This window comes from Podarcis filfolensis (genome assembly GCF_964270895.1).
Source record: "Podarcis filfolensis genome assembly, chromosome: 9".
Classification (NCBI taxonomy): Eukaryota; Metazoa; Chordata; class Lepidosauria; order Squamata; family Lacertidae; genus Podarcis; species Podarcis filfolensis.
The window spans coordinates 56,993,544-57,016,385 of NC_139610.1; the positions used below are offsets into that span (position 1 = coordinate 56,993,544).

The 22,842-nt window shown below is 42.7% G+C and overlaps 1 protein-coding gene and 1 long non-coding RNA gene across 7 annotated transcripts in view; one reads left to right on the plus strand and one right to left on the minus strand.

Moving 5' to 3' along the window:
* The first annotated feature begins 10,187 nt into the window (after positions 1-10,187).
* EMCN (endomucin) overlaps positions 10,188-22,842 on the plus strand; it is a 47,077-nt gene continuing 34,422 nt past the window's right edge. Inside the window, exons 1-3 of one of the 6 annotated variants that reach the window (XM_083571870.1) lie at positions 10,188-10,362; positions 21,236-21,274; positions 21,938-21,967. In XM_083571870.1, coding sequence (XP_083427996.1) covers positions 10,269-10,362; positions 21,236-21,274; positions 21,938-21,967 — 163 coding nt within the window. In that variant the 5' untranslated portion in view covers positions 10,188-10,268. Of the gene's footprint in view, positions 10,363-21,232; positions 21,275-21,937; positions 21,968-22,842 lie in introns of all 6 variants that reach the window. The other 5 variants (XM_083571869.1, XM_083571872.1, XM_083571871.1 and 2 more) reach the window with 5 other exon arrangements.
* LOC310742556 overlaps positions 15,842-22,842 on the minus strand; it is a 68,043-nt gene continuing 61,042 nt past the window's right edge. The window contains exons 2-3 of the long non-coding RNA XR_014538549.1: positions 19,070-19,159; positions 15,842-16,310 (exon numbers count right to left, since the gene is read on the minus strand). This is a non-coding gene — a long non-coding RNA (uncharacterized lncRNA). The remainder of the gene's footprint in view (positions 16,311-19,069; positions 19,160-22,842) is intronic.

Sequence of the window (22,842 nt, forward strand, 5' to 3'; positions counted from 1 at the left end):
CCTCTGATTGCCCATTTGCTTCCAGGCCAAGGTCAAGGCGTTACTATTAGTGTATCAATCCCTTAACAGTTTTGGGCCACTTTACTTGCTGGATTGCCCTACCCCTTATTTGTCCACTGGGCACACACACACACCCCATTTCCCTGATTTAATTTCCTACATAAACCAATGAGACATCTTTCATCCCTTCTGGAGAGGTGGGCAAACGCAGGTGGTGCTGTGGTCTAAACCACTGAGCCTCTTGGGCTTGCTGATCAGAAGGTCAGCTGAAATATACTCTATTTGCACAATGGGCCCCACATGATTGGCTAATTCCAGGATTCTCCTGTAGGCCAATCAGGTTGCGGATTCACTTCCACCTGGAGCTGGATTGGGTGGCTCCTGTGGACCAATCAGACTGCTGCATTCTGGGTCCTATTGTTCTAGGACCAATCAGACTGCTGCATTCTGAATCCTATTGTTCTAGGACCAATCAGACTGCTGCATTTTGGATCCTATTCAACTCAGTACATAACATCAGCGGTTCGAATCTCCGTGATGGGGTGAGCTCCTGTTGCTCTGTCCCAGCTCCTGCCAACCTAGCAGTTCGAAAGCACGCCAGTGCAAGTAGATAAATAGGTACCACTGTGGCGAGAAGGTAAACAGCATTTCCGTTCACTCTGGCTTCTGTCATGGTGTTCCATTGTGCCAGTAGCGGTTTAGTCATGCTGGTCACATGACCCAGAAAGCTGTCTGTGGACCAATGCTGGCTCCCTCAGTCTGAAAGCAAGATGTGCACCACACCCCATAGTCACCTTTGACTGGACTTAACCATGCAGGGGTCCTTTACCTTTTTACCTCTACCTTCTGGAGGGGTGGGGAATGCAGGCACTAGCCAGCTGCCTGTAATATTTATTAATACCAGCTCAGCAACACAACTCGGTAAAGTTTTGGTTCAAGCGTTTAAAATCATGATGCTAACTATATTTGTGGATACATCTCAATAGGAAAAGAAGGGTGTTGACCTTGCAGTTTGTTCAATTCTTTTAACTGTTTATTGTGGCAGGAAAAACAGCATATGTGTGACTCAGTTAATTCATTTAACACAGAAATCATTGCTAGCTTGGCTTTTCTACTGCATTAAACCTCTCTTTGGGGGCATCCATCCATCCATCCTTTGTTAACTCATAAGCTTGACATGCTCGATGGATGAAGCTATTATGGAAGCTTCCCCAGCTCTTGTAATGACACATGATAGGCTCAGGTCTGTAATGTACTGTTATCATACTTACCTGAATGGATTAAATTATCTGTCTTTCAGAGCACAAGACACCCAGTTTCTAAAAGCCCAGCAAGAAGAATGATTGCAGATTGCAGAGGAGAATGTTCATTTTTTTGCTAAAACAATGTGAACTGAATTCAGAGCAATTATGATCCCAGTGTTTTGATGTGATTAAAAAGCTTGTTTTCCTCAAAATTACACCTTCATAAACACAAGATTTCTAACCACTGTTCATGCAGATGTGTATTTATTCCCGGATTTTGCAGGTCTGTGAATTACCCAATCTTGTGAGGCATGGTGTGAAGAAGTTGGACAGAGATGGGGGGTTTTCTACCTCCCTCAAAATACTCTGCATTACCTTCAGGTAACATGCCTCTGAACACCAGCCACTGAGGAACAAAAGCGGGAGAGGACTTTTGCCCTTATGACCTACTTATAGACTTTCCAGAGGCATCTAAATCATTGGTCGATGTGATCCAACAGTGCTCTTCAAATAGTCTCATGAAAATCTGTTTTTTGTTTTGATTTCCAAATTTGGTACAGTGAATGTGCAGTCACAATTGAATAAATGTTATTGCTTGTAGCCATAGGTCATTGCTTACAGTACAGATAGAAGAAAAATGTCTGAAACACAGGCATACAGCATGACCAGTTAAGCTACCAGGACAAAGTACGACGAAAACAACAGCTTCCAAAAGCTTTCTCTTTGATCAAATTAGTGAATCGCTTTTACAGCCCACTGCCACTTTTTGCAAATGGCCTGCAGGGATTTTCTTTGCTCAGTAAGATTTATCTGAGTGTTGATAAACCACTGCACAACTTATATTGGCCATACTAGTGCGCAGGGACATCAAGAAAGTCCACTGCAGACTTGGCCAATGCTCTCCATTCATGGATACACATAAAATGTCTGAGTAATATAAGGATGTAAAGGATTTACAGTGCAGGCCTTCTACAGGACTATAAAGAAGAGAGTCCCATGAGTTAAATGGGATTTAATCCCAGGTAAATGTGACGGATCCATCGTTTATCTAGAATTAGTTTCCATTTCCACAAAATGGAATGAAATAACTTGCCCTCTGATACTCGTTTGCCCAGACAGGCGCATTATGTGACCCATGAGAGCAGCAAAATAACCAGACTGTACAACGGTGATGGGATACATTCAGGCCAAATCTCTATTGACAGCAGCAGGCAGGGCAAGGGTTGGCATGGCACTGGGTCCCAGGTTCAGTTCATCATTCCACAAGCCCCATGTTGATGGAATGGATCCGCTGGGTTTGGAGCGCTCCAAACCTGTACGATGGGAGTCAGTCAGTGTTGAACCTTGCCATGATGCAAGCCAAGCAAGCAAGGTCTCATGGGGGGACCAGGGGGCAGATTCCAACCAGGCAGATGCCGAACCCACGCTTGGATTTGCCGTGGTCAATCATCCCCACAGGCCCCTTGGGGGAGGGGCTATACTATGTTGATCCTGTCCAATGCCATTTCTGCCCTCATACAAACAACATTCTTCTGCCTAACAGAGGAAAGCCATAATTTCACTGAGGGAAAGGCGAACCCCCCCCCCAACCAATTGCCAATCAGGTTGAGAGAGAGAAAATTCTTTTCCAGTCCTGTCAACCAATGACCCAAAATTGCTCTAACTTGAGGGTGGGTGGGTGGAAAACTCTCAAAGCTCCAGGGGAAGTAGCCTTATATAGGCTTTCCCTCCCTCTCTTCAGCAAGGGTTCATGGGACAGGCTTTTCCCATGAGCCCATCACATAGAGGAGAGTATATCTGAAGGAACATCTCCACCCCCATCATTCTACCCGGACACTGAGGTCGAGCGCCGAGGGCCTTCTGGCGGTTCCCTCACTGTGAGAAGTCAAGTTACAGGGAACCAGGCAGAGGGCCTTCTTGGTAGTGGTGCCCGCCCTGTGGAACGCCCTCCCACCAGATGTCAAAGAGAACAACAACTACCAGACTTTTAGAAGACATCTGAAGGCAGCCCTCTTTAGGGAAGCTTTTAATGTTTGATGCATTACGGTATTTTAATATTTTGTTGGAAGCCGCCCAGAGTGGCTGGGGAAGCCCAGCCAGATGGGTGGGGTATAATATATTATTATTATTATTATTATTATTATTATTATTATTATTATTATTATTGGCAAAACCTTCCTTCCTTCCTTCCTTCCTTGCTTGCTTGCTTGCTTCTTTTACCCAGTAGCTTAGTTTAAAGGTTGTCTTCCAACCCTGGCTAGTTAGAAATGCCACAACAACAGATGAGTGCACGCTAGAATATACTGTTACGATGAAAAGCCCAGCAGTGTAATAAATTACTATAAGTGTGCATGTGTGAAAAATCGTCTCTACTTTCAACCTTTCTATGGGTAATTTGAAATATTGGCTTTCAGCAAGTTGCCCTGAACACTTTTGATTTTCGGCTGGTTACTTTACTGGCACAGTTGATGGCTTTCCGTGGCATGGAAAATATTTCATCCTGCTTTATATGTCTTATATAAATTGGAAAGTGGAAACACAGACAGCAAGGGTGGGGGGAGGTGGGGTGGGGGAGGGGAGGCGTGATAGCTGGAAGGAAGCAGATACAAAGCTGATCACCAAGCAGCTGTAGTATCTGGGGTGTACTTTTTGAACACCGACAGAACTTCTGCCTATTGCTGCTATGTTTTCTGGGCCGATTTCCACAGTCACCAGTGTGTGGTAACTGCTAGAAATTTGTGGAACCTGCTGAATTATTATTATTATTATTATTATTATTATTATTATTATTATTATTATTATTATTATTACTATGCATGGTAAATTAAAATATTCATCTCACACACATATACACATTCTTCCAATCTGAGGGCCAAACGAGACACGACAAGTGCATATTTGCATTTATATGCCTTTTTTAAAATGCAAATAACATCAGCTGAAGGGTTGGGTGGGTGATAATGATGAGGATTGCAGCAGGCATATGGGGGAATGTAACCTTTTCCTTCCCTGCTGGAGTCCTAAGGAAAATCCCTCCTCTGAAATTTTGCACTGGGAAGAAATCTGCAAACCCCACCCAGCACTAATGGGGCATTTGCTCCCAAGGCTAACACTTCATAGGAGGGAATTTCCTCATGATTTTAGCAGGGGAATTGAAGGCTTCAATTCCCCATACACAAGCTGTTGCGGCCCTAATAATTGCCACATACATTTTTTAAATGTGAATTTCATTTGAATTAAAATGCACGTCGATAAAATTTAAAGAGACAGAACGGCAGTTTCAGAAAATAAGCTATTTCTTGCTTGCTTGCTTCCCTCCCCGCCATACCATCCTAATGCTACCAAGGTGGCCTAATGATATAAGTGCTTAATGAGTAGACCTGGCATCCAAAATAAATTATTATTATTATTATTTATACCCCACCCATCTGGCTGGGTTTCCCCAGCCACTCTGGGCGGCTTCCAACAAAACAGTAAAAATACATTAAACGACCAAGCTTTTTCAATAGGTAGACCAGGAGTCTGAAAATCCCAAAGCATCTTATATGTGTGTATTTTTAGGGAAGGGAAGCTTAGTGTCTCATGTTGGGCATTGGGAGGGAAGAATATATATCTCTATCTATCATAACTGTTTCCGACACTTCCTCCAAGGAACACAAGATAGTCATACACGAGATTTTCCTTACATAACATCGTTTCATTCATTCCCCCCAACAACCTTGTGAGGATCTTTAGGCTGCAAAATAGTGACTGGTCCAAAGCCATTGCCTCAACGGGAACTGGAATCTATGTATCCCAAATCCAAATCCATGTTTTGCTCACTGCCGCGCCATGGCTTAGTCTTTGAGGTTCCAGGATAACTAGACTGCTCCTTCAAGGGGGAGGCAAAACAGCTGGGAAGCAACAGTCCAGAGCTCCATCCCAGATGGTTGGCCAGCCAGCTGGCTGAAGAGTGTGCACTGGAGTCAGGAACTGCTAACTAACCCATATGGTGATGGGACACTTGTGGCGAGCCATTGTGGTGTAGTGTGGTGCTTGGACTAAAACCTGGGAGACTAGGATTCTAGATCCCATTCAGCCACCTCACTGGGTGACTTTGGGCTGTCACTGTCTCTCTGTCTAACCTACCTGGCAGGGTCGGTGTAAGGCTAAAATGAGGAGAGGTAGAACCCTGTACTTTGAGCACCTTGGGGGAAAAGATGGGGTATTAATAAAACATCAAGTCATGCCTACTGATTGAACTCTGTGAAGTGTGAGATTCAAGAGGGGGTTGTTGTTGTGTGTGAAAGAAGCAAAGGCAAGAGATCCAATGATGCAATGATTTGCAGCTGTGGGAAAACAATTTAAGCCACTATCAATGTAAGCCTGGTTTGTGCACCAAAATAAAGGAGAGACAGCTGATAGGCACTGCTAACAATGTTAAACTGAAGGAAGTTGTACCTCTTTATCTACATTGCTAAGGCCTCTGCTCTATGACATAAACTTGGCTTTGACGGGTTTTGGCCCAGGGAAGGTGTTGGCATCATTTCCTGACTCACAGAATTGCTGTATTCTGAAGTGGAAAACTACACCCAGTGAATTGAAACAAACAAACAAACAAACAAACAGGAGTCTGGGCACACACACACACAAAATGGCATAGAAGTCATTGCAGCAATGGAATGCACAAACTATCATCAGGTTGGCTTGCTTAAAAAGGCAGACTGAATAAATCCTAGTGTCCGCTGAGCTGGATGAAGACTAAGGCTGCTAAACCAGTGCTAGAGTATCTCAACTCACAGGAAGCCCCAGATAGCTCAGGGACTGCATATAAACTCCGTAACAGCCCTACCTCAGAAATATTTAGAGTGGTTAAAGCAAGTCACCCTTGGGGTGACAGGACTGGATCCTGGGTGTGTAAAAGGTGCTGTGGCTGGGAGTGCTTTTGCCCAGCTTTGGCTAGGATGCCCCAGTTGTGCCCCTTCCTGGAGAATACAGATCTGGCCACGGTGATACATGCTTCTCATTTCGATTTGTGCAATACACTCTCATGGAGCTACCCTGGAAGACTGTTTGTAAACTTGAGGGGTTGTAAAATGCAGCCACCAGATGGTTGTCTGACGTGTGCTTTATGAACTATTGAAGAATTATCTTTTATCCACTGCACTGGCTTCCAAGTTGCTCATTCTTGCCTATAAGGCCTTAAATGGATTGGGACCAAGAAAGACCACCTCCATCTCTTGCAAGCATGCCTTAAATGTATGATCTTCATCAGAAGCCCTGTTGTATGTCCCACACTTAGGAGAAGCTAGGCTCATTGGTACCTGGGACAGGGCCTTTTTGGTTGCAGCACCCCTCCACACTGTGGAACTTCCTCTCTAGGAAGTTCGAGTTGGCCTGAACTTGCAAAACTTTCAGCAGGCTATAAAAACTTTTTTTCTTTTGCCTGGCCTTTGATTCAAAACAATCTGCCCTCCAGTTCTGTTTCAATAAAGGTTTTGTCCTGTTTAAGTGGTGTTTTTTTAAAAAAAATCTGTGTTGTTGTTTTTGATTATTGTATATTGCCAGGTTGCGGGGGTGGGGGCGGTGTTCTTTTGAGCCAGAAGGCAGTAAATAATCAATCAACTGCTTAGGGGCTTACATAAAAACGACATCAACTATCTCTTATTTCCCAAAAGCCACAGCACTGTCATGATTTTGTGGTTTTATTCCACCACCACAAGGGCTGAAATGTTTACAAGATAACTGAGTTATCATCGCCCATGTCCATTTAGCTTAAATATTTTTTCACCCAACCGGTCCATCCTCTCCTCCCCATTTCCATTCCTGTTTTCACTTCGCATGTCATTTGCATTAGGATGTGATTTGTACTTAGATAGATAGCAGTTGAGTTTGCACAGTCTTTTGGAAAATTGAGGCCTGGCCCCGACACACAGCTTCTGTTTTGCTTCGTGAGAGACAGCCAAGAGTATAATCAGAGCATGCATTTTGAATAACAAAAGATGCCAAGGAGACTGACTCACTGTTTCCGATTTAATTAGCTTGGATCAGGATGTGGGGCTCATAAACACATATTGGGAAGGGGGACTTTATATGACACAATTATTCACAGAGTCCGTGGGCCTCAGTTTTGCTTTGCCTTGTCTCAGACTTCCAATCTCCTAAGCATGATGTTTTGTCTGGCTGCAGCCAACCAATAACCTTTTCCTTAATGGTGTATCAGGTTTTGCTTCTGATGAGCTGCTAAAGATGAACAAATCAACCTATTCCCATGTCAGCTCTGCGTGCTTTCAGTCGTAAGTCTGCTCTGCCCCCTTTTTTCCTTTTTAAAAGGCACAACATTTAAAATGTGTGTTTTAATTGCATGGAGTTTTCCCTTACGTATGCACTTTCCCTTAAAATATACATTTCATATGCATTTCCCGCCCTAAAAATAAGCACCTCTGAATGCATTTTCTGGGAGGAGAGTAGGATGAGGTTATTTCCTTAACCAAAACTATATTGCAAACTTTGGAGCAGTGCACAAAGTTAATTAAGAAGTGCATTCTGATTTGCAGATAAGTCTAGGGACTGCAAATTAGCTAGCTGAGCATTAAAATATGGACTAAACTAAATTCTCCTCCAAACCTTACACATTGCAATGCCAAGAATATTGCTCTTTACCTGATCCAAAGATGGATATGGGCTGGCACTTTCTCTTTTCAACAATGCATAGCTGTCAACTTTTCCCTTTTCTTGCGAGGAATCCTATTTGGGATAAGGGAATTTCCCTTAAAAAAAGGTAAACATTGACAGCTATGCAACAATGTATTATTTACTTCCTTACTTACAGACTTCTAGTCTGCCTTTCACACACAACCCACAAGACACCTTACAGATAATTGTCATAAAAACTATAAATTCAACAATATGAGCAAAACAGTAAAAATAAATAAATAAATAACAGCACATCTTAAAACAGAACAAGCCCGTTGGCACACAGAGAAATGAACAATAACACCCTTCTGGACTAAGGTCACGACTACACCATACATTTAAAGCATATTTAGAGTACATAGCTCCCCCAAAAGAATCCCAGGAACTGTAAGTTTACCCCTCACACAGCTACAATTTCCATAACCCTTACCAAATTGCAGTTCCCAGAATCCTTTAGGGAAAGCAGGGGGAAATGAAATTTTTGAAATTGAAAAGTATGCAATTGTTTTTTCCAGCGCCGTTAGAGATTGAAAGGCATTTTGTTACTTTAGTAACAAAGTATTATGTATAACTTGACCAGCCATTAAATTATTATGTTTGGTATTTTAAAAATACAATTAATTCAGTCAATAATTAAACATTGAATTTACTTTAATTTTTTTTAAAAAAATGTTTGTTTGTTTATACCCTGTCTTTCCCCCCGGACAGGATTTATTTCTAGCTTTAATTAGAAATCCAAGTTAGTCATGACAATTAACTTCAGTGGGTCTACTCTGAGTAGGGTTAGCACTGAATACCATGCAATGTCTCCTACAGTCCTCTAGAGCAGGCATCCCCAAACTCGGCCCTCCAGCTGCTTTGGGACTACAACTCCCATCATCCCTGACCCCTGGTCCGGTTAGCTAGGGATGATGGGAGTTGTAGTCCCAAAACAGCTGGAGGGCCGAGTTTGGGGGTGCCTGCTCTAGAGTGTCAAGCAGACATCAAGCACTCATTTCCACAAAAAGAGCCGTGAAAACAAGCCAAGATCCAATTAATACAACTTGAAATGTAATCAATCCATGTTGCAACTCATACTTCCCTGCTACTAAATTTGTATCTGACAAAGGAAGACAACTGAGCTTTGAGCAGTTCTTGCGCATGATATAAATTATTGCCAAGAAGAAAGATCGGGAATGGGCTGCGTTGAGGATTATGTGGAAGGGCTGAGGGGTTTCAGCAAGGTGGGGAATGACTCAGTCATGGGAGTGAAAATACATCATATGCTTGTCACCCTAGGAGAGATGATTGAGGAAGAAATAGTGTTGCTTGTGGCAAGCCATGAAGACAACAATGACTGCAGTAACCAGCCAATCAGTTGCTTTGGCTGAAGATCACCTTTAGCTTCTCCTGTGAACCTCCTCCAGGTAATCCTTAGATTACAGTGGTACCTCGGGTTACTTACGCTTCAGGTTACATACGCTTCAGGTTACAGACTCCGCTAACCCAGAAATAGTGCTTCAGGTTAAGAATTTTGCTTCAGGAAAGTTCATGAGAACAGAAATCGTGCTCTGGCAGCACGGTGGCAGCAGGAGGCCCCATTAGCTAAAGTGGTGCTTCAGGTTAAGAACAGTTTCAGGTTAAGAACAGACCTCCAGAATGAATTAAGTACTTAACCCAAGGTACCACTTTATCTGGTTCTGAAACTACTTTTGCTCCCCTCTTCTCTAACCTCTTGGTTCAGTCCTCAGGGCAGGGGCTAAGGAAAGGAAGACGAAAAATTTGTCTGAAGGCAGGAAAGCAAACTGATGGCTTGTCTTTCATCACTTTATTTCCAGAAGTGCTCAGCTTATTTCTTCCTCTCGGTTGCTTTAATAAGCTGTTCCCCCAAAATGATAAAAAATAATATGAGGAGTGAAGAAAAATCAATTTGAAATTGCATGTTACCTGAATGAAGGACATACTGAAGGTGTGTTAGAGCATAGATAAACAGAGATATAGCTATAGCTATAGATGACATAGAGATAGAGATAGAGATAGAGAGAGAGAGAGAGAGAGAGAGAGAGAGCGCGATTGTAGATATATAAAAACTGTGAATCTGGTCCTCTTCTCAAGCAAGATCTGCTCCCTTTGGAACCTTTCCTGACCTCTGAGGCTGAAGAAGAACAAACTAAAGTAGTAACAAAAACACGATTGCCTGCCAAGGAAAAGGAGTTCCTGCTAAAGGGCTGAAACAATAAATCTGAATTCCCAGAGGGAGTCTGTCGTATTTCCTCCTGTTCTTTATCAAGCTCCCAAAAATAAGCAGGACTGGGCAGTGGCCATTCATATGGGGAAAGAGTTTGGTGCTTTACTGCCTTTGGAAAAGGAATGCCTGCAGCACAGAGAACAAGCACTATGGAGCTGTTGGGAAGAGTCCTCCTCTCTGTGGCTTTGTTGACCCTCTGCTGTGTCCACGGTAATGGTACATTTTCTGGCTTGCTTGCTTTTCTCGCTCAAAGCAGCTGGGGAAAAGTAGAGGTTCCTGGCTAGGAAAAGGTGTGCCTGCTATACTGCTTTTTCTTGGGCTATACTAGAGAGTGCTTCATTGCCACACATGCATGCACTGGCTAATTGCATGACTAGAGAAGGAAGGAAGAAGGTTATTTCTTATGGATCTCGGTGTATTCAGAGAATAATATCTCTTGCTGGTCAGCTCTTCTGGAGCTCTAGTATTTGAGAGTGGGCAGAAAAATCTGATTTATTTAGCTATTGCATAGGGCCTTTAGGCATGGTCACTTAGCCTAATTCACCACAACTGGTAGCTCCTCGAACACATCATACCTCGTGGAGATTAACCCCACCAGACCTTTTATTACAAGCAAAGAATAAGGCTGCATTTCTAAGCACACTTACTAGGAACTAAGCGTCTTTGAAGGTAGTAGAAATTGCTTCTGAATACACATGCAGATATTTGTACTGTTAAGAGTGGTAAGTATTGTTCAAAGGAGATTGAAACATGTAGAGGAGTAAAACTGAGAGGGGAGTGTTGCATTATTGCAGTGTCATTTTCTAATTTTGTTCTTTTTTAATTTTGAAGGAAAAGGGACATGGAGAATGAGAAATAAATACACAGATTAACAGAGAGATATCATTGGGACTATGCAGATCTAGGGTTCTTTCTTATTTTAACTTTGGATTCTAATCATTGTATATCATTCAATCGGTTTTTGCAGTCTGTAGTACAGCATTGTTGTGTTTTCTACAGTCTACAGTATTCAATTTTAAAGCAAAACAAAGGCTGATAACCAGAGAACAACTGGAGCTGTTATTTGAAAAGACAGTAATTCCATTTGACGCTAGGAAATGTTGTTTTTGCAGAAGGTGCTGTTTTGTGCAGTTGTCTCCTTTAAAAAGATGCAAAGTCTATACCCTTTCACAGATATATTATAAATAGACCAGTTGATTGAATGGTTACTAACCATGTAGCCGAATGCCTGCTGCTAAGCAATCACAAGTATTGGATCGGTCTTTTCCTCGGCTTACTCATTAGAATGGAAATAAACAGAAGCTTAGTGTGGCATAACCCATGTTGTTGGGCAGGCTCGCTGCTGTTCAAAATGTTGACAAGGAGATTGGCACCAATGGTATCATCACTGAAAGATCTGCTTTCAAACCCATGTCATGTCAGCATACACTCTGAAAATCCTCATTGGAGCCCCATTGGTGTCCTTCAGCATTTAGAAGAAGGAGCCCTGATGCCTTGGTTAAACTTTGAAGGGGTTGTATGACTTCTGCAATTCAAGATGGAAAGGGGTCAATAGCAGCAGAAAGAGCTCAGTGTCCTGGTTATGAGAAAGCAGGGGTAGGGAAATTGGTCAATTTCAATTCTTCCAGTCTTCAGCTTTCGACATTTCCTCATCAGTTTGGAAACTCTTTTTTTAAAAAAAAAATCCTCAAGAAAACCAAAAGTCAAAGCATCGCCAAGAGGTGTTAAAATTTCGGGAGGTTGGATAGTTACAGTGGAATGGTCTTGAGGGTGGGGTGCACATTCTTATTTTTATTTATCGTTATTACTTTGTTAAAAAAATCAAAAATCAAAGGAATTTTAGTGCAAATTTATGCCAATATACATGTGTTTGTATGTAAGTTTGCCTAATCCAGTGGTACCTCAGGTTAAGTACTTAATTCGTTCCAGAGGTCTGTTCTTAACCTGAAACTGTTCTTAACCTGAAGCACCACTTTAACTAATGGGGCCTCCTGCTGCCGCCGCGCCGCCGGAGCACAATTTCTGTTCTCATCCTGAAGCAAAGTTCTTAACCCGAGGTACTATTTCTGGGTTAGCGGAGTCTGTAACCTGAAGCGTATGTAACCCAAGGTACCACTGTATACCATTTTTGCTGAGCAATTCCCCCCATTATATGCACTTTTGTACATGTTACTTGGCTGCAGAACTGCATTGCAAAATTCAGAGAAGCATGGCTTTTGAAAGATGACTGTGTTGGTTCATGTATTGTTTCAGCAAGTGCAAGTGCAAAGATAGGTTTACCTTTAAACACAAATGAAATCTAATTCCCACCACCACCCACCACTGCAACCTGGAAAGTGCCCCCTGTTGGTTCTTGATGTCTCTCCCCTGTTGTGGCCATGATTCATTTTCGACGTATCTCTCTTCCTTCCAAATCAATGGCTGTACCTTTCCCCCCTCCCAAAAGTGGTGAGTAATTACTACAGGTTGGGGAGGTATATTTCAGCCTGGGCAGGCCTTCTCCATTAGAGCTTCTTCCTAATTGAGTTCAGAGTGGAAGGGTAGCCAAATGACAACTTTGGGTAGTGACTTAACCCAAACTGCCTAATGCTGAGTTTCATGACACCCCACATCCAAAACGAACAGCCTACGCCAAGGATGGAGAACTTGGAACTCTTCAGTTGTTGACAGACTACAACATCCACCATCCCTGACCTTTAACCATGCTGACTGGATCTGATGGGAGTTGTTGTTCAACAGCATCAGTAGGGTAACCAGTTCCCCACCCCTGTGCTGTTATTTGAATGGAGGGGATTGCAGTTTCAAGCCCCTTGCCCTTTGCAAATACATAAAGGTAAAGGGACCCCTGACCATTAGGTCCAGTCGTGACCGACTCTGGGGTTGCGGCACTCATCTCGCTTTATTGGCCGAGGGAGCCAGCGTACAGCTTTTGGGTCATGTGGCCAGCATGACTAAGCCACTTCTTGGTTTAACCCACAGCGCTACCCGCACCCCTTGCAAATACATACCCCATCCCTAATTGTACATAAAGATATCTAAATTGTGTGGACAATGCCCCTAGCAATTAGTAACCATTGTCCTCAGTTCTTCTCTTCCTTGTTGGCATAAATTAGAGCAATATTAAAACTACTTTAGGAATAATCCAGTCCTTAAGACATGCTTCTAATAAGCAAAACCATTCACACAATTACCCTAATCCTATTTGTGTTGACCTAGTAGCATCTTCCATATTTTTCATTAATTAGAGATTAAAATGACCTGACCTACTTAGGCATATTATCCAGCTCTTTGAAAGGCAGTATATATATATATATAAATACACACATACACACACACATATTCCTCCTTTGACTGTATTTTCCACAGCTTTGTCCAATCAAGGTTTTCAATTTATATGTCTTGAATGCCAAGGGATTTAGCTACTCTCACTCTCTCTCTCTTCATTGCAGGCTGATGTAATGGGCCTCACCGCATGGTTATTTTGGGTGATATTCCATTTAAATGAATGCTATGACTGTTTAACAAAAATAAAAACCCACCCCATTGCTCTGAGTAATGGTCATCCCATTTCCCTTTATCTAGTTTCCATCCTACTTTGGTTTTTGGCCTTCTGATGCTTTGTGGGGGTTTTTTGAAATTGTCATCCTTAGCTGGGCTTCTCAGCCCAGTCATATTGAGAAAGGGCACACCCTGCTAAGAATGGGTGACCCAACTGCATCCCCACAAGTCATTGCTTTTGATCATCAGTAATAGCCATGTGTGGTGTTGTGGGTTAAACAGGACTTGCCGATCAGACAGTCAGCGGTTCGAATCCCTGCGACGTCAAAGTGCAAGTAGATAAATAGGTACCACTCCGGCAGGAAGGTAAATGGTGTTTCCGTGCGCTGCTCTGGTTCGTCAGAAGCGGCTTAGTCATGCTGGCCACATGACCTGGAAGCTGTACGCTGGCTCCCTTGGCCAATAAAGCAAGATGAGCGCCGCAACACCAGAGTCTGCCATGACTGGACCTAATGGTCAGGGGTGCCTTTACCTTTTAATGGCCATGTGTAACATTCTACTAGATGCTTTTTACAAGCATGGGCTTCCTTTACAAAGCTCTGCATGCAGCAGGCTGTTATCTCTGCCATTTTATTCTAAGTGGCCGCATAAAAAATGTAGGAAGCTGCCTGATACCAAGTCCACACCTTCCAACGCGGCGCAGGGAAAAACCAGGATGCCATCTTCTGGGGCCGCATTCCCATGCAAGTCATGTGTCCTGTACGAGATCGTGGCCCTGGGAAAAGTACTTTTCGGGGATGAGATTGCATCCTGAAATCGCACAAGAGCACAGGGCCCAAAATGGGCACAATAATTTAAAATTCAGAATTAAAAACAGTTAAATTAGGTTACTGTCACAAGAATAGGCTGGGTCCTGAAAACACACGACTCCAGTGTACAAGAACGAGGCTAAATCCCAGGTTAGGGCATCTGGTGAGTTTGTTGTTGTTGTTTTTTCCCCTCAGCCTAAGTCTGCCTCTCCAGATATCACAAAAAAGAGCACTCCACAGCTTTTGAAATGGCTTTACCATAATCCTTTGGGCTGGCCAAAGTGTGCTCACCTGAACAAGTAGATCTTTTATACGGAAACAACAAGTGATTCCTTGCTGAGGGGACTAGTTGCACACAGAGAATGCTGTTCAGCGCAAGAGACTGTGGTGGAAGTGCCCCTTCTGCTCCTTCAACAAGGCTGCTCCTCCCTGCTGCCCAAGAATTTCAGGCAGCTTATCTTTCTGCGGGTTTAATTAAGAAGAGAGAGCCCTGACAATCCATCAAAATAAATTTCAGTATAGGTCGTAGGAGTTCAGTGGGGGTGGGGGAGAGAGAGTGATAATGTCAAGAGTTTGGATTCATTATGCAATGGAACCCTTTTTCTTTCAGGAGGGCAAAGCAAAGCAATGTCAGGAGCTGCCTCATACTCTTTTTTCACCCAGCTCAATACAGCCTGCTCTGGCATCAGCTCTCCAGGGTCTCAAACATACATCTTCCCCTTCTTTGCTACTTGGTATTTTTCTGTGGCGGTATCAGAGACTGAACTTGCACCTTTGGTTTGCAAAGCATATGCTCTGTCACCAACCTGTGGTCCTTCCTACCGCATTGACATCCATCAGACATTACTTTGTTGCATCATTTAGCTATCTTCTACCAAAGGCTCCTCACATGTAATCATCATCTGGATGATTTGAAGTTCTAGGTGTGTATTTTCAGTGTCCTGTAACGTGCCATATTCCACATTTGTGTACATAGCTTTGGGGGACGGGACCCAGACTAACCTGGGTGATGGCTCAGTGGCAACACGTCTGGCTTGCATTCAGAAGGTCCCAGAAAAACTAGATAGAACAGTAGATGAACTCTTGTAAGGCAGGTTCCTACGTTCCTTTCTTTACAAGGGAAGGACCATGGTAGAGCATCTGCCTTGCTGCCGTCTTCCCTGTGGGTCCCTGCAGGAGTGCTGAGGCTTCCCATTGCAGATTAGCAGCCAGAACCTTTGATGTAACCTGTAGCTATGTACTTCATAAAAGTGTACAAGCAGAGATGCCGCCTGACAGTAACATTCCCTTCCCCTGATATTTTGACGCGTGATGCACCTGTTCATACACACTCAGAGCACTTTGTACATACATTGTTCTTTTTTTTAAAAAAAATTGGTTTTTCAAATTAAAATTTTACTGTCACATGTCCAACTTACAACATAAAAACAAGATTCCAAGGAATCTCCTTGACTTACCTCCTCCCCTTTGTGGGTCCTATTGTTCATCATTTCTTCCTGCATCTTTTATGATAATCCAGAATCTTTTACCTCTCCATTGTGTCCAAAACTCACCATTAAACTACAAGTGATATTCCAATCCTACTAACGATTTTAACTGTTTACAATGGTTTCTAAGATAAGTTATGATTTTTTTCCCATTCCTTATTAAAATCTTGGTCTTCCTGATTTCTGATTCTTCTGGTCATTTTGGCCATTTCGGCATAATCCATAAACTTGATCTGTCATTCTTCTCTGGTTGGGACTTCATCTTCTTTCCATCTCTGGGCCAATAACATCCATGCAGCCGTGGTCACATACATAAATAGTCTTATCTGCTCCCTTGGGATTTCGGCACCTAGAATTCCTAAAAGGAAGGCTTCGGGGGGGGGGGTTAAAGGAAAGGTTACTTTAAACATTTTTTTCAACTCATTATATATCATTTCCCAAAATTCTTTTTACTACCTTACATTTCCACCACATATGATAAAAGGTGCCTTCTTTTTCCTTACATTTCCAGCATACATTTGATCACGTTTTCTACTAATTTGCTAGGAGTTAAATACCAGTTAAATACATCATGTTCATAAAAAAATTCTTTCAACATGTAACATGCTGTGAATTTTAAATCCCAATTCCATAACTTCTCCCATGCTGTTAGTTGGATATTATACCCAAAGTCTCTTGCCCAGTATAGTACATACGTTGTTCAAAGACTCATTTTAATGGCAGTCACAGCATGAGCCCAGACAGGGGTGCCATCTGGGGAGCCGAGAGGCTGAGGACCCTCCCAAAAAATTCAAGGAGAGGGCTGAGCCCCCTCAATATTCCACGATGACTGTGCACATGCTGGGCATGCACAACATGCAACATGCTCACATCACTCACACACACTGCATGGCATGCTTGCGTCACTCACACAAGCCATGCAGCATGTGGACAACACATCAGCATGTCGCATGGCATACGTGAGTGATATCAGCATGTCACATGGCCTGGGCCCCCTCAATCATGGGGACAAGCCAGAACGCTTGAGCCCAAAGATCACCTCTTTGTCCAAGCAGCCACTAAACTTTAGACTCAAGTTTTCACTTTCTGGAGAAAACTGAGCATAAATAAGTCTGTAAACAGGAGTGGGCAGCCATCTTGGGGAGGGGGGGAATGCAGTTGGAACCACAGTAATAACTCCTGACATGCTACCTCAGTTCACACTAACTGTTCCTCATATGGAGAAAGGTTGCCTTATCCGCAAACATGTCTGTGTGATGGTGTGGAGGAATTCAGCAGAGAAGCTGTTAGGTAAAGGCAGCCCTATCATTTCTACTAACTGACACGTTCTGAAACCATTTGCCAATCAAAACACAGCCATCCTTTGAAATTCTCACTTCTCCAAATTTTGTACAAAAATGCATGATATAGGGCAACGTGTGCACAGAAATGTATATATTAGTGCAAACAACATGCGACATGCTTTGCTAAAATGTGTGCATGAGGCAAAAGTGCATTGAAAACATGTATATTAGGAGACGTTTGCACTAAAATGCGGTTGGAATTTCATGAGGATCTTTGAGGGGGGGAGTAAATGCCACAAACTGATGTAGAAATTTAGAACCTAGCTAAAGAGTGGGTTGGTGGGAGAAACGAAGAAGAACCAAAATGGACAGATTTGCACATGTAAGAGAAGTCAGCGGATGGGGTGGGGGAACAGCTCTTCTGTTGTGTAGCAAACGATGGGCGGTGTTCTTTTTGCATTATTCGGTCGTATCTCGGTGTGTTGCTAGCTTGACCTTGCAGCTGCGGCTGTAATGCTCATATTTTTAGCATATCCTGTTATCTTTCACACACTCCCTGCAGCCACACCCTCACCGCACTTCTCCCCCTGACACATTCCTGGAAGTGACTGCATTGGGATCAGGGAACAGAGACAGACTCCCACACAAAGCTTTCCGTGGGAATGTTGCTAGTCACTTCCACCAGGGATGGCAAATCCCTGCCGAATCCAGCCCAAGAGAGCCTTTCCTCTCAATGCTTGAAAAGATGAAGCTGTTGCAGCTAAAGGGATATCAGAAAAGCACAGGCTGGGGGAGAAATAAGCAGGTGACTGCTAAATAGAGGAGGCCATGAGAGGATGGGCAATCTTTCTATCACTGTAACAAATAAGGGGAACAAATGAGGGGAAGGGCCATAGCTCAGTGGATAGAGCATCTGCCTTGCAAGTGGAAGGTCCCAAGTTCAATCCCCGGCATCTCCAGGTAGGGCTGGGGAGACCCCTATCTAAAACCCGGAATAGCTGCATCCAGTCAGTGTAGCTAGAGAACCATTGGTCTGACTCAGAATAAGACAGCGTCCTATATTCCTATGACAGCCTTCCCCAACATGAGCCTTCTAGATACATACATACATACATACATACATACATACGTATGTACATACATACATATAGTCCAGCAACATCTGGGGGAACCACTCTTGAATTAAAGCAGGCATGAGGAGCCCTGGTCATCCCTGGTCATTGGCCATGCTTGCTGGGGCTGATGGGAGTTGCAACTCAGCAACATCTGGAAGACCACAGGTTCCTCTCACCTGGATTAAAGGATTAGTCCCATCCCTAAGCAAAATAGCTGACTTGTTGGTAACCACTCTGTGAATGCTCCTAGACAGACATTCATTGTTGACTCTGCTGCTCATGTGTGCAATTGTTGTTGGGGTTTTTTGCAGCATCCACACAATACTGCTGACATCAAAATGCCAACCCTATTCCTCCCCGGACCATTCCATTCCAGATCTACCCTTTCCAGGGAAAATCTCTCTCTCTCTCTCTCTCTCTCTCTCTCTCTCTCTCTCTCTGTGTGTGTGTGTGTGTGTGTGTGTGTGTGTTGCCAACCACCCATTTACAATATGAAGCCCCCCTTGGAAGCCGCCTTCCCTCATCCTTGCTCTTTGTCATCCTCTTGCTCCTCATCATCCTTGCTCTTCATCATGGACGGAGAGCTTTATTTGGAGCTCTTGAGTGGACCAGAGGAGTAAAATTCTCCCTCTGGTCCACTCTGAGGCACCTAATCCAACTGGCACCACTGGGAGAGTAAATGGCTAGCTTTCACTTTCTTACTACTATTATTATTTATTAAATTTGCATACCGTCCTTCATCTGCAGATCTCATTGCACAGGATGTGTCCTGGCTGAAGTGGGGACCACGTTTTCGAAAGACCCGCCCATTTCTTCACTACCTATAGGAAAGGGCTACTGACATAAATAGTAATCCTGATAAGATAGGGAAACAGGGCAGAAAGCTTCAGGTAGAGATATCAGAGAATTATGCAAAAGAAAAAGACATTGCTGTAGTCTGTGTGTTCACATCTGCAGTTTACATTTGTAGTTAGAAATGGAAATCAGTCAAGTGGCTACGATTGATATTCATTGATATAATTGTTTTAAGTTCATACATAATTAACTAAGGGTTTTTTTCTACATTGATGTTCTCTTTACATTGAAATTAATGTAAGTTATAGAATTTACATAGGGATGCGGGTGGCACTGTGGGTTAAACCACAGAGCCTAGGACTTGCTGATCAGAAGGTCGGCGGTTTGAATCCCCACAACGGGGTGAGCTCCCGTTGCTTGATATCTGTTCCTGCCAACCTAGCAGTTCAAAAGCACGGCAAAGTGCAAGTAGAGAAATAGGTACAGCTCCTGCGGGAAGGTAAACAGTGTTTCCGTGTGTTGCTCTGGTTCACCAGAAGCACCTTAGTCACGCTAGCCACATGACCCAGAAGCTGTACGCCGGCTCCCTCGGCCAATAAAGCGAGATGAGCACCGCAACCCCAGAGTCGGTCACAACTGGACCTAATGGTCAGGGGTCCCTTTACCTTTACCTTTATAGAAGTTACATAAATACTTAATTTATGTAATTTACATTACATAGTGGACAGTGAGATGAATAATGCAATATTGGAAGAAACTGAACTGCAGCAGACCAGAAACAGCACCGATTGTGATGAATATAGGTTGGAACAGGAATTGCTGCCTTCTTACATCTCTACCTCTAGGCTGCAATCCTGTCTACATTTACCAGAGAGCAACCCCCATCTTACTGAATGTGACTTTATCCAGAGAAAACATACACAGGATTGCCCTACACATCATTTAAGAGTAAATAAGCTATTAAAATGTGAACTTAAAAATTGCCCCCCAACAAATCAGGGGCCTTAACAATAAACAAAGTCTTTCTGAAATGACACGCTCTTGAAGGGAGAGGTTCACAACTAAAGTTGCTTAAAATCCTATAAACTTCAGCTTCTTCTATAGATGCAAACCAGCCTTTTCATCCATTCATAAAGTAATAAGATGGTTCGAATGTCACATAATTTTCTCTGCCTATGTGATTTCCCCAAACATCTCCTCCTGTGCTGCTATATATTTTCTGCAATAAGGATTGCAATTTACATTGCACATTTGCACCGAAAAATTCAGACCTGTCATCACTGGCAATGGCTTTTTTCTGTGTCTGGGTTTGCTACTATAATTTGCTTTTCACACTGTAATAACTGCCGTATAATTAAGCTTTTCATAGTGGATTGACCCCTTGCACAGCAAAGTCAATGTGTTGAGAACAGGGGCACTTAAGTCTATTTACTGGAAAGAAATTATACGAAGCCCAGCTCTCCATATATTTAGCCTAGCTTCTTTTGGCTATGCAGCCATGCTATCGACTTCTGCTTATAGGTGCAAGTCCAGGAAAAAGCTTCCACTTAAAGGCACCAGCCAATTCCTGTTTCTGCTTTGGAGAAGAAAAAGAGAGAGAGTACAATTTTCATAAAGAGGAAGCAAACTATTGCTCTTTCTGCAAACTGGTCTTTTCCTAAAATTACAAACCTGGTATCTCCTACTGTAGCTGTGAAATCATCATAATTTCAGTAAGGAATATCAGCAAAACACAACTAGTAACTTCCCACATTTTAACGAAAGGAGGATGGAAAAGATCTAAGTTGTAAAAATTTCCCCCCAAAATGAACAAGGCTGCCCCGAACACATTCTAGTACTGGTAGATAATAGGGAAATGCACCCAAATGGTGATTGGAATGGTAGCGCCTTATACCATTAAATAAGTGATGAGCTATAACAGAAAAGGTTAATCAATAAACCATCAAAGGAAAGCATTACCAACTGTTCAAACAGCTGCTCAGCAGAATGACTTCTGCTTTCATGGCATTGCCTCTGAGTGCTAATTCTTCATTTGACAGAGATTGTTGAGAACAATGATTAACACTCATACTTATGTGTGTGTGTTTTTAAATCTTCAGGAGACACGAATACAACAACCAGCAAGGCCCAAACAACTCCTGGTAAGCAACAACCCTTTATTGTCTTATTTTTAACCATCTCTTGAGAACAGGCCCATACATTAAAGTGGCTTTGTTCCAGAAAAAGCAACTTCTTCCTTGTTGCTGTTTATCAGCAAAGCACATCATGGGTCCCTGCTGATTCTGGGCTTAACTATGATGGTGCATGAGAGCCAGTGCAGTCAGCTTAGTGGTTACAGTGTCAGGCTAAGATCAGAAAGATCTGGTTTAAATCGCTTCTCGTGCCCAGGGTGAGTATTCACTATCTCTTCCCAACCTACTTCAGAGAGTTGTTGTGGGGATAAAAGAGTGAGGAGAGAACCATATATACATCACCTTAAGCAGGGTATAATGTAAATAGCAGGAGTAATAGTAATAGTAAATATGTAATGCCTTGCCTCCTCTGTCATTCCCAAGGGGGTCACTAACTTTCAGAAACCCTTGTTCTTGCAACCTGGGGTGCTCATATCATCATTGATCCTGTCTGTTAGTTTGTTTTATTTCTCCAGGTATTCCTTTTACGCGCCCACAACCTTCCTTTAGCATAGGTCCCCTGCCTTATGAAATCCCTTCTCAACAATTATTATTAAGATGGCTGTTTAGTGTAACATTAATCTGAACTGCAAGATAAATCACCACAATGAATGCTTAATGTTATTTGTACAGGATCAACCACAACTATCTCAGCAACTGCAGGTAAGCTATATAATTGTATATAATCGTCTGGAATTTTAAAGTCACTGCATATCATTTATACTAATTCATGTAAACAATTGTTTTTAGCTTACTTCAGTGTCCATTGAAGGGTCCACTCGATTGGGTTAAACGCCTTTGCATTTGGTTTCCACTGCATTCATTTGCAAGGACTTTGCTTCAAGGTTTCCATTTCAGATCGAAATGGATATATATATATATATATATATATATATATATATATATATATATGGAGAAGTTGGAGATTAGTGTTATAGTACGTGTAAAAGGGAGGCTCCTTACTGTGGAGGTGAGAGGAATCCAATGGAAGAGGAGATATAATATTCAAAAGTGAAGCATGATAGGGCAATGGAGTCTGCTCCATTAGAGCAAATGGGCACTGCCCCACTAACCTTGATTCCACGAAGCCCACTTGTCTGCCTTCTGACTTGCAACCAGTCCTTATCTCCAGATAAGGTCCAGGCAGAAGGTACTATTTGTAGATCTCTGGGTTATTTGTAGCTAATCACCAATAACATCTGACTCCCAGTGGTTCAAAAATAGCACCAGCCTTTTCCCCCGAATTAGGCTTCTAATTTGTGGGGTGGGGGACTAGGATTTTTTTGTGAAAGAACTATGACCTTATTTCTGGTACTGAAGACAAAGTCTTGGGCTGAGAGATGCTTTGTTCTTTCATTCTAAGTGTATATATGCCCTTCTTACATTTTGATACAGCTGGTATTTGGGTTTGTGGGTGGGAATCTGATCTTATAGGTTGGCAGTTCACCCAACCCTGCTTTAGATAATGATCAAGAATCCAGAAGTGAATTTTGAAGCATGCACTCACATCCACCATTCATATTTTCATAATAAAGCTG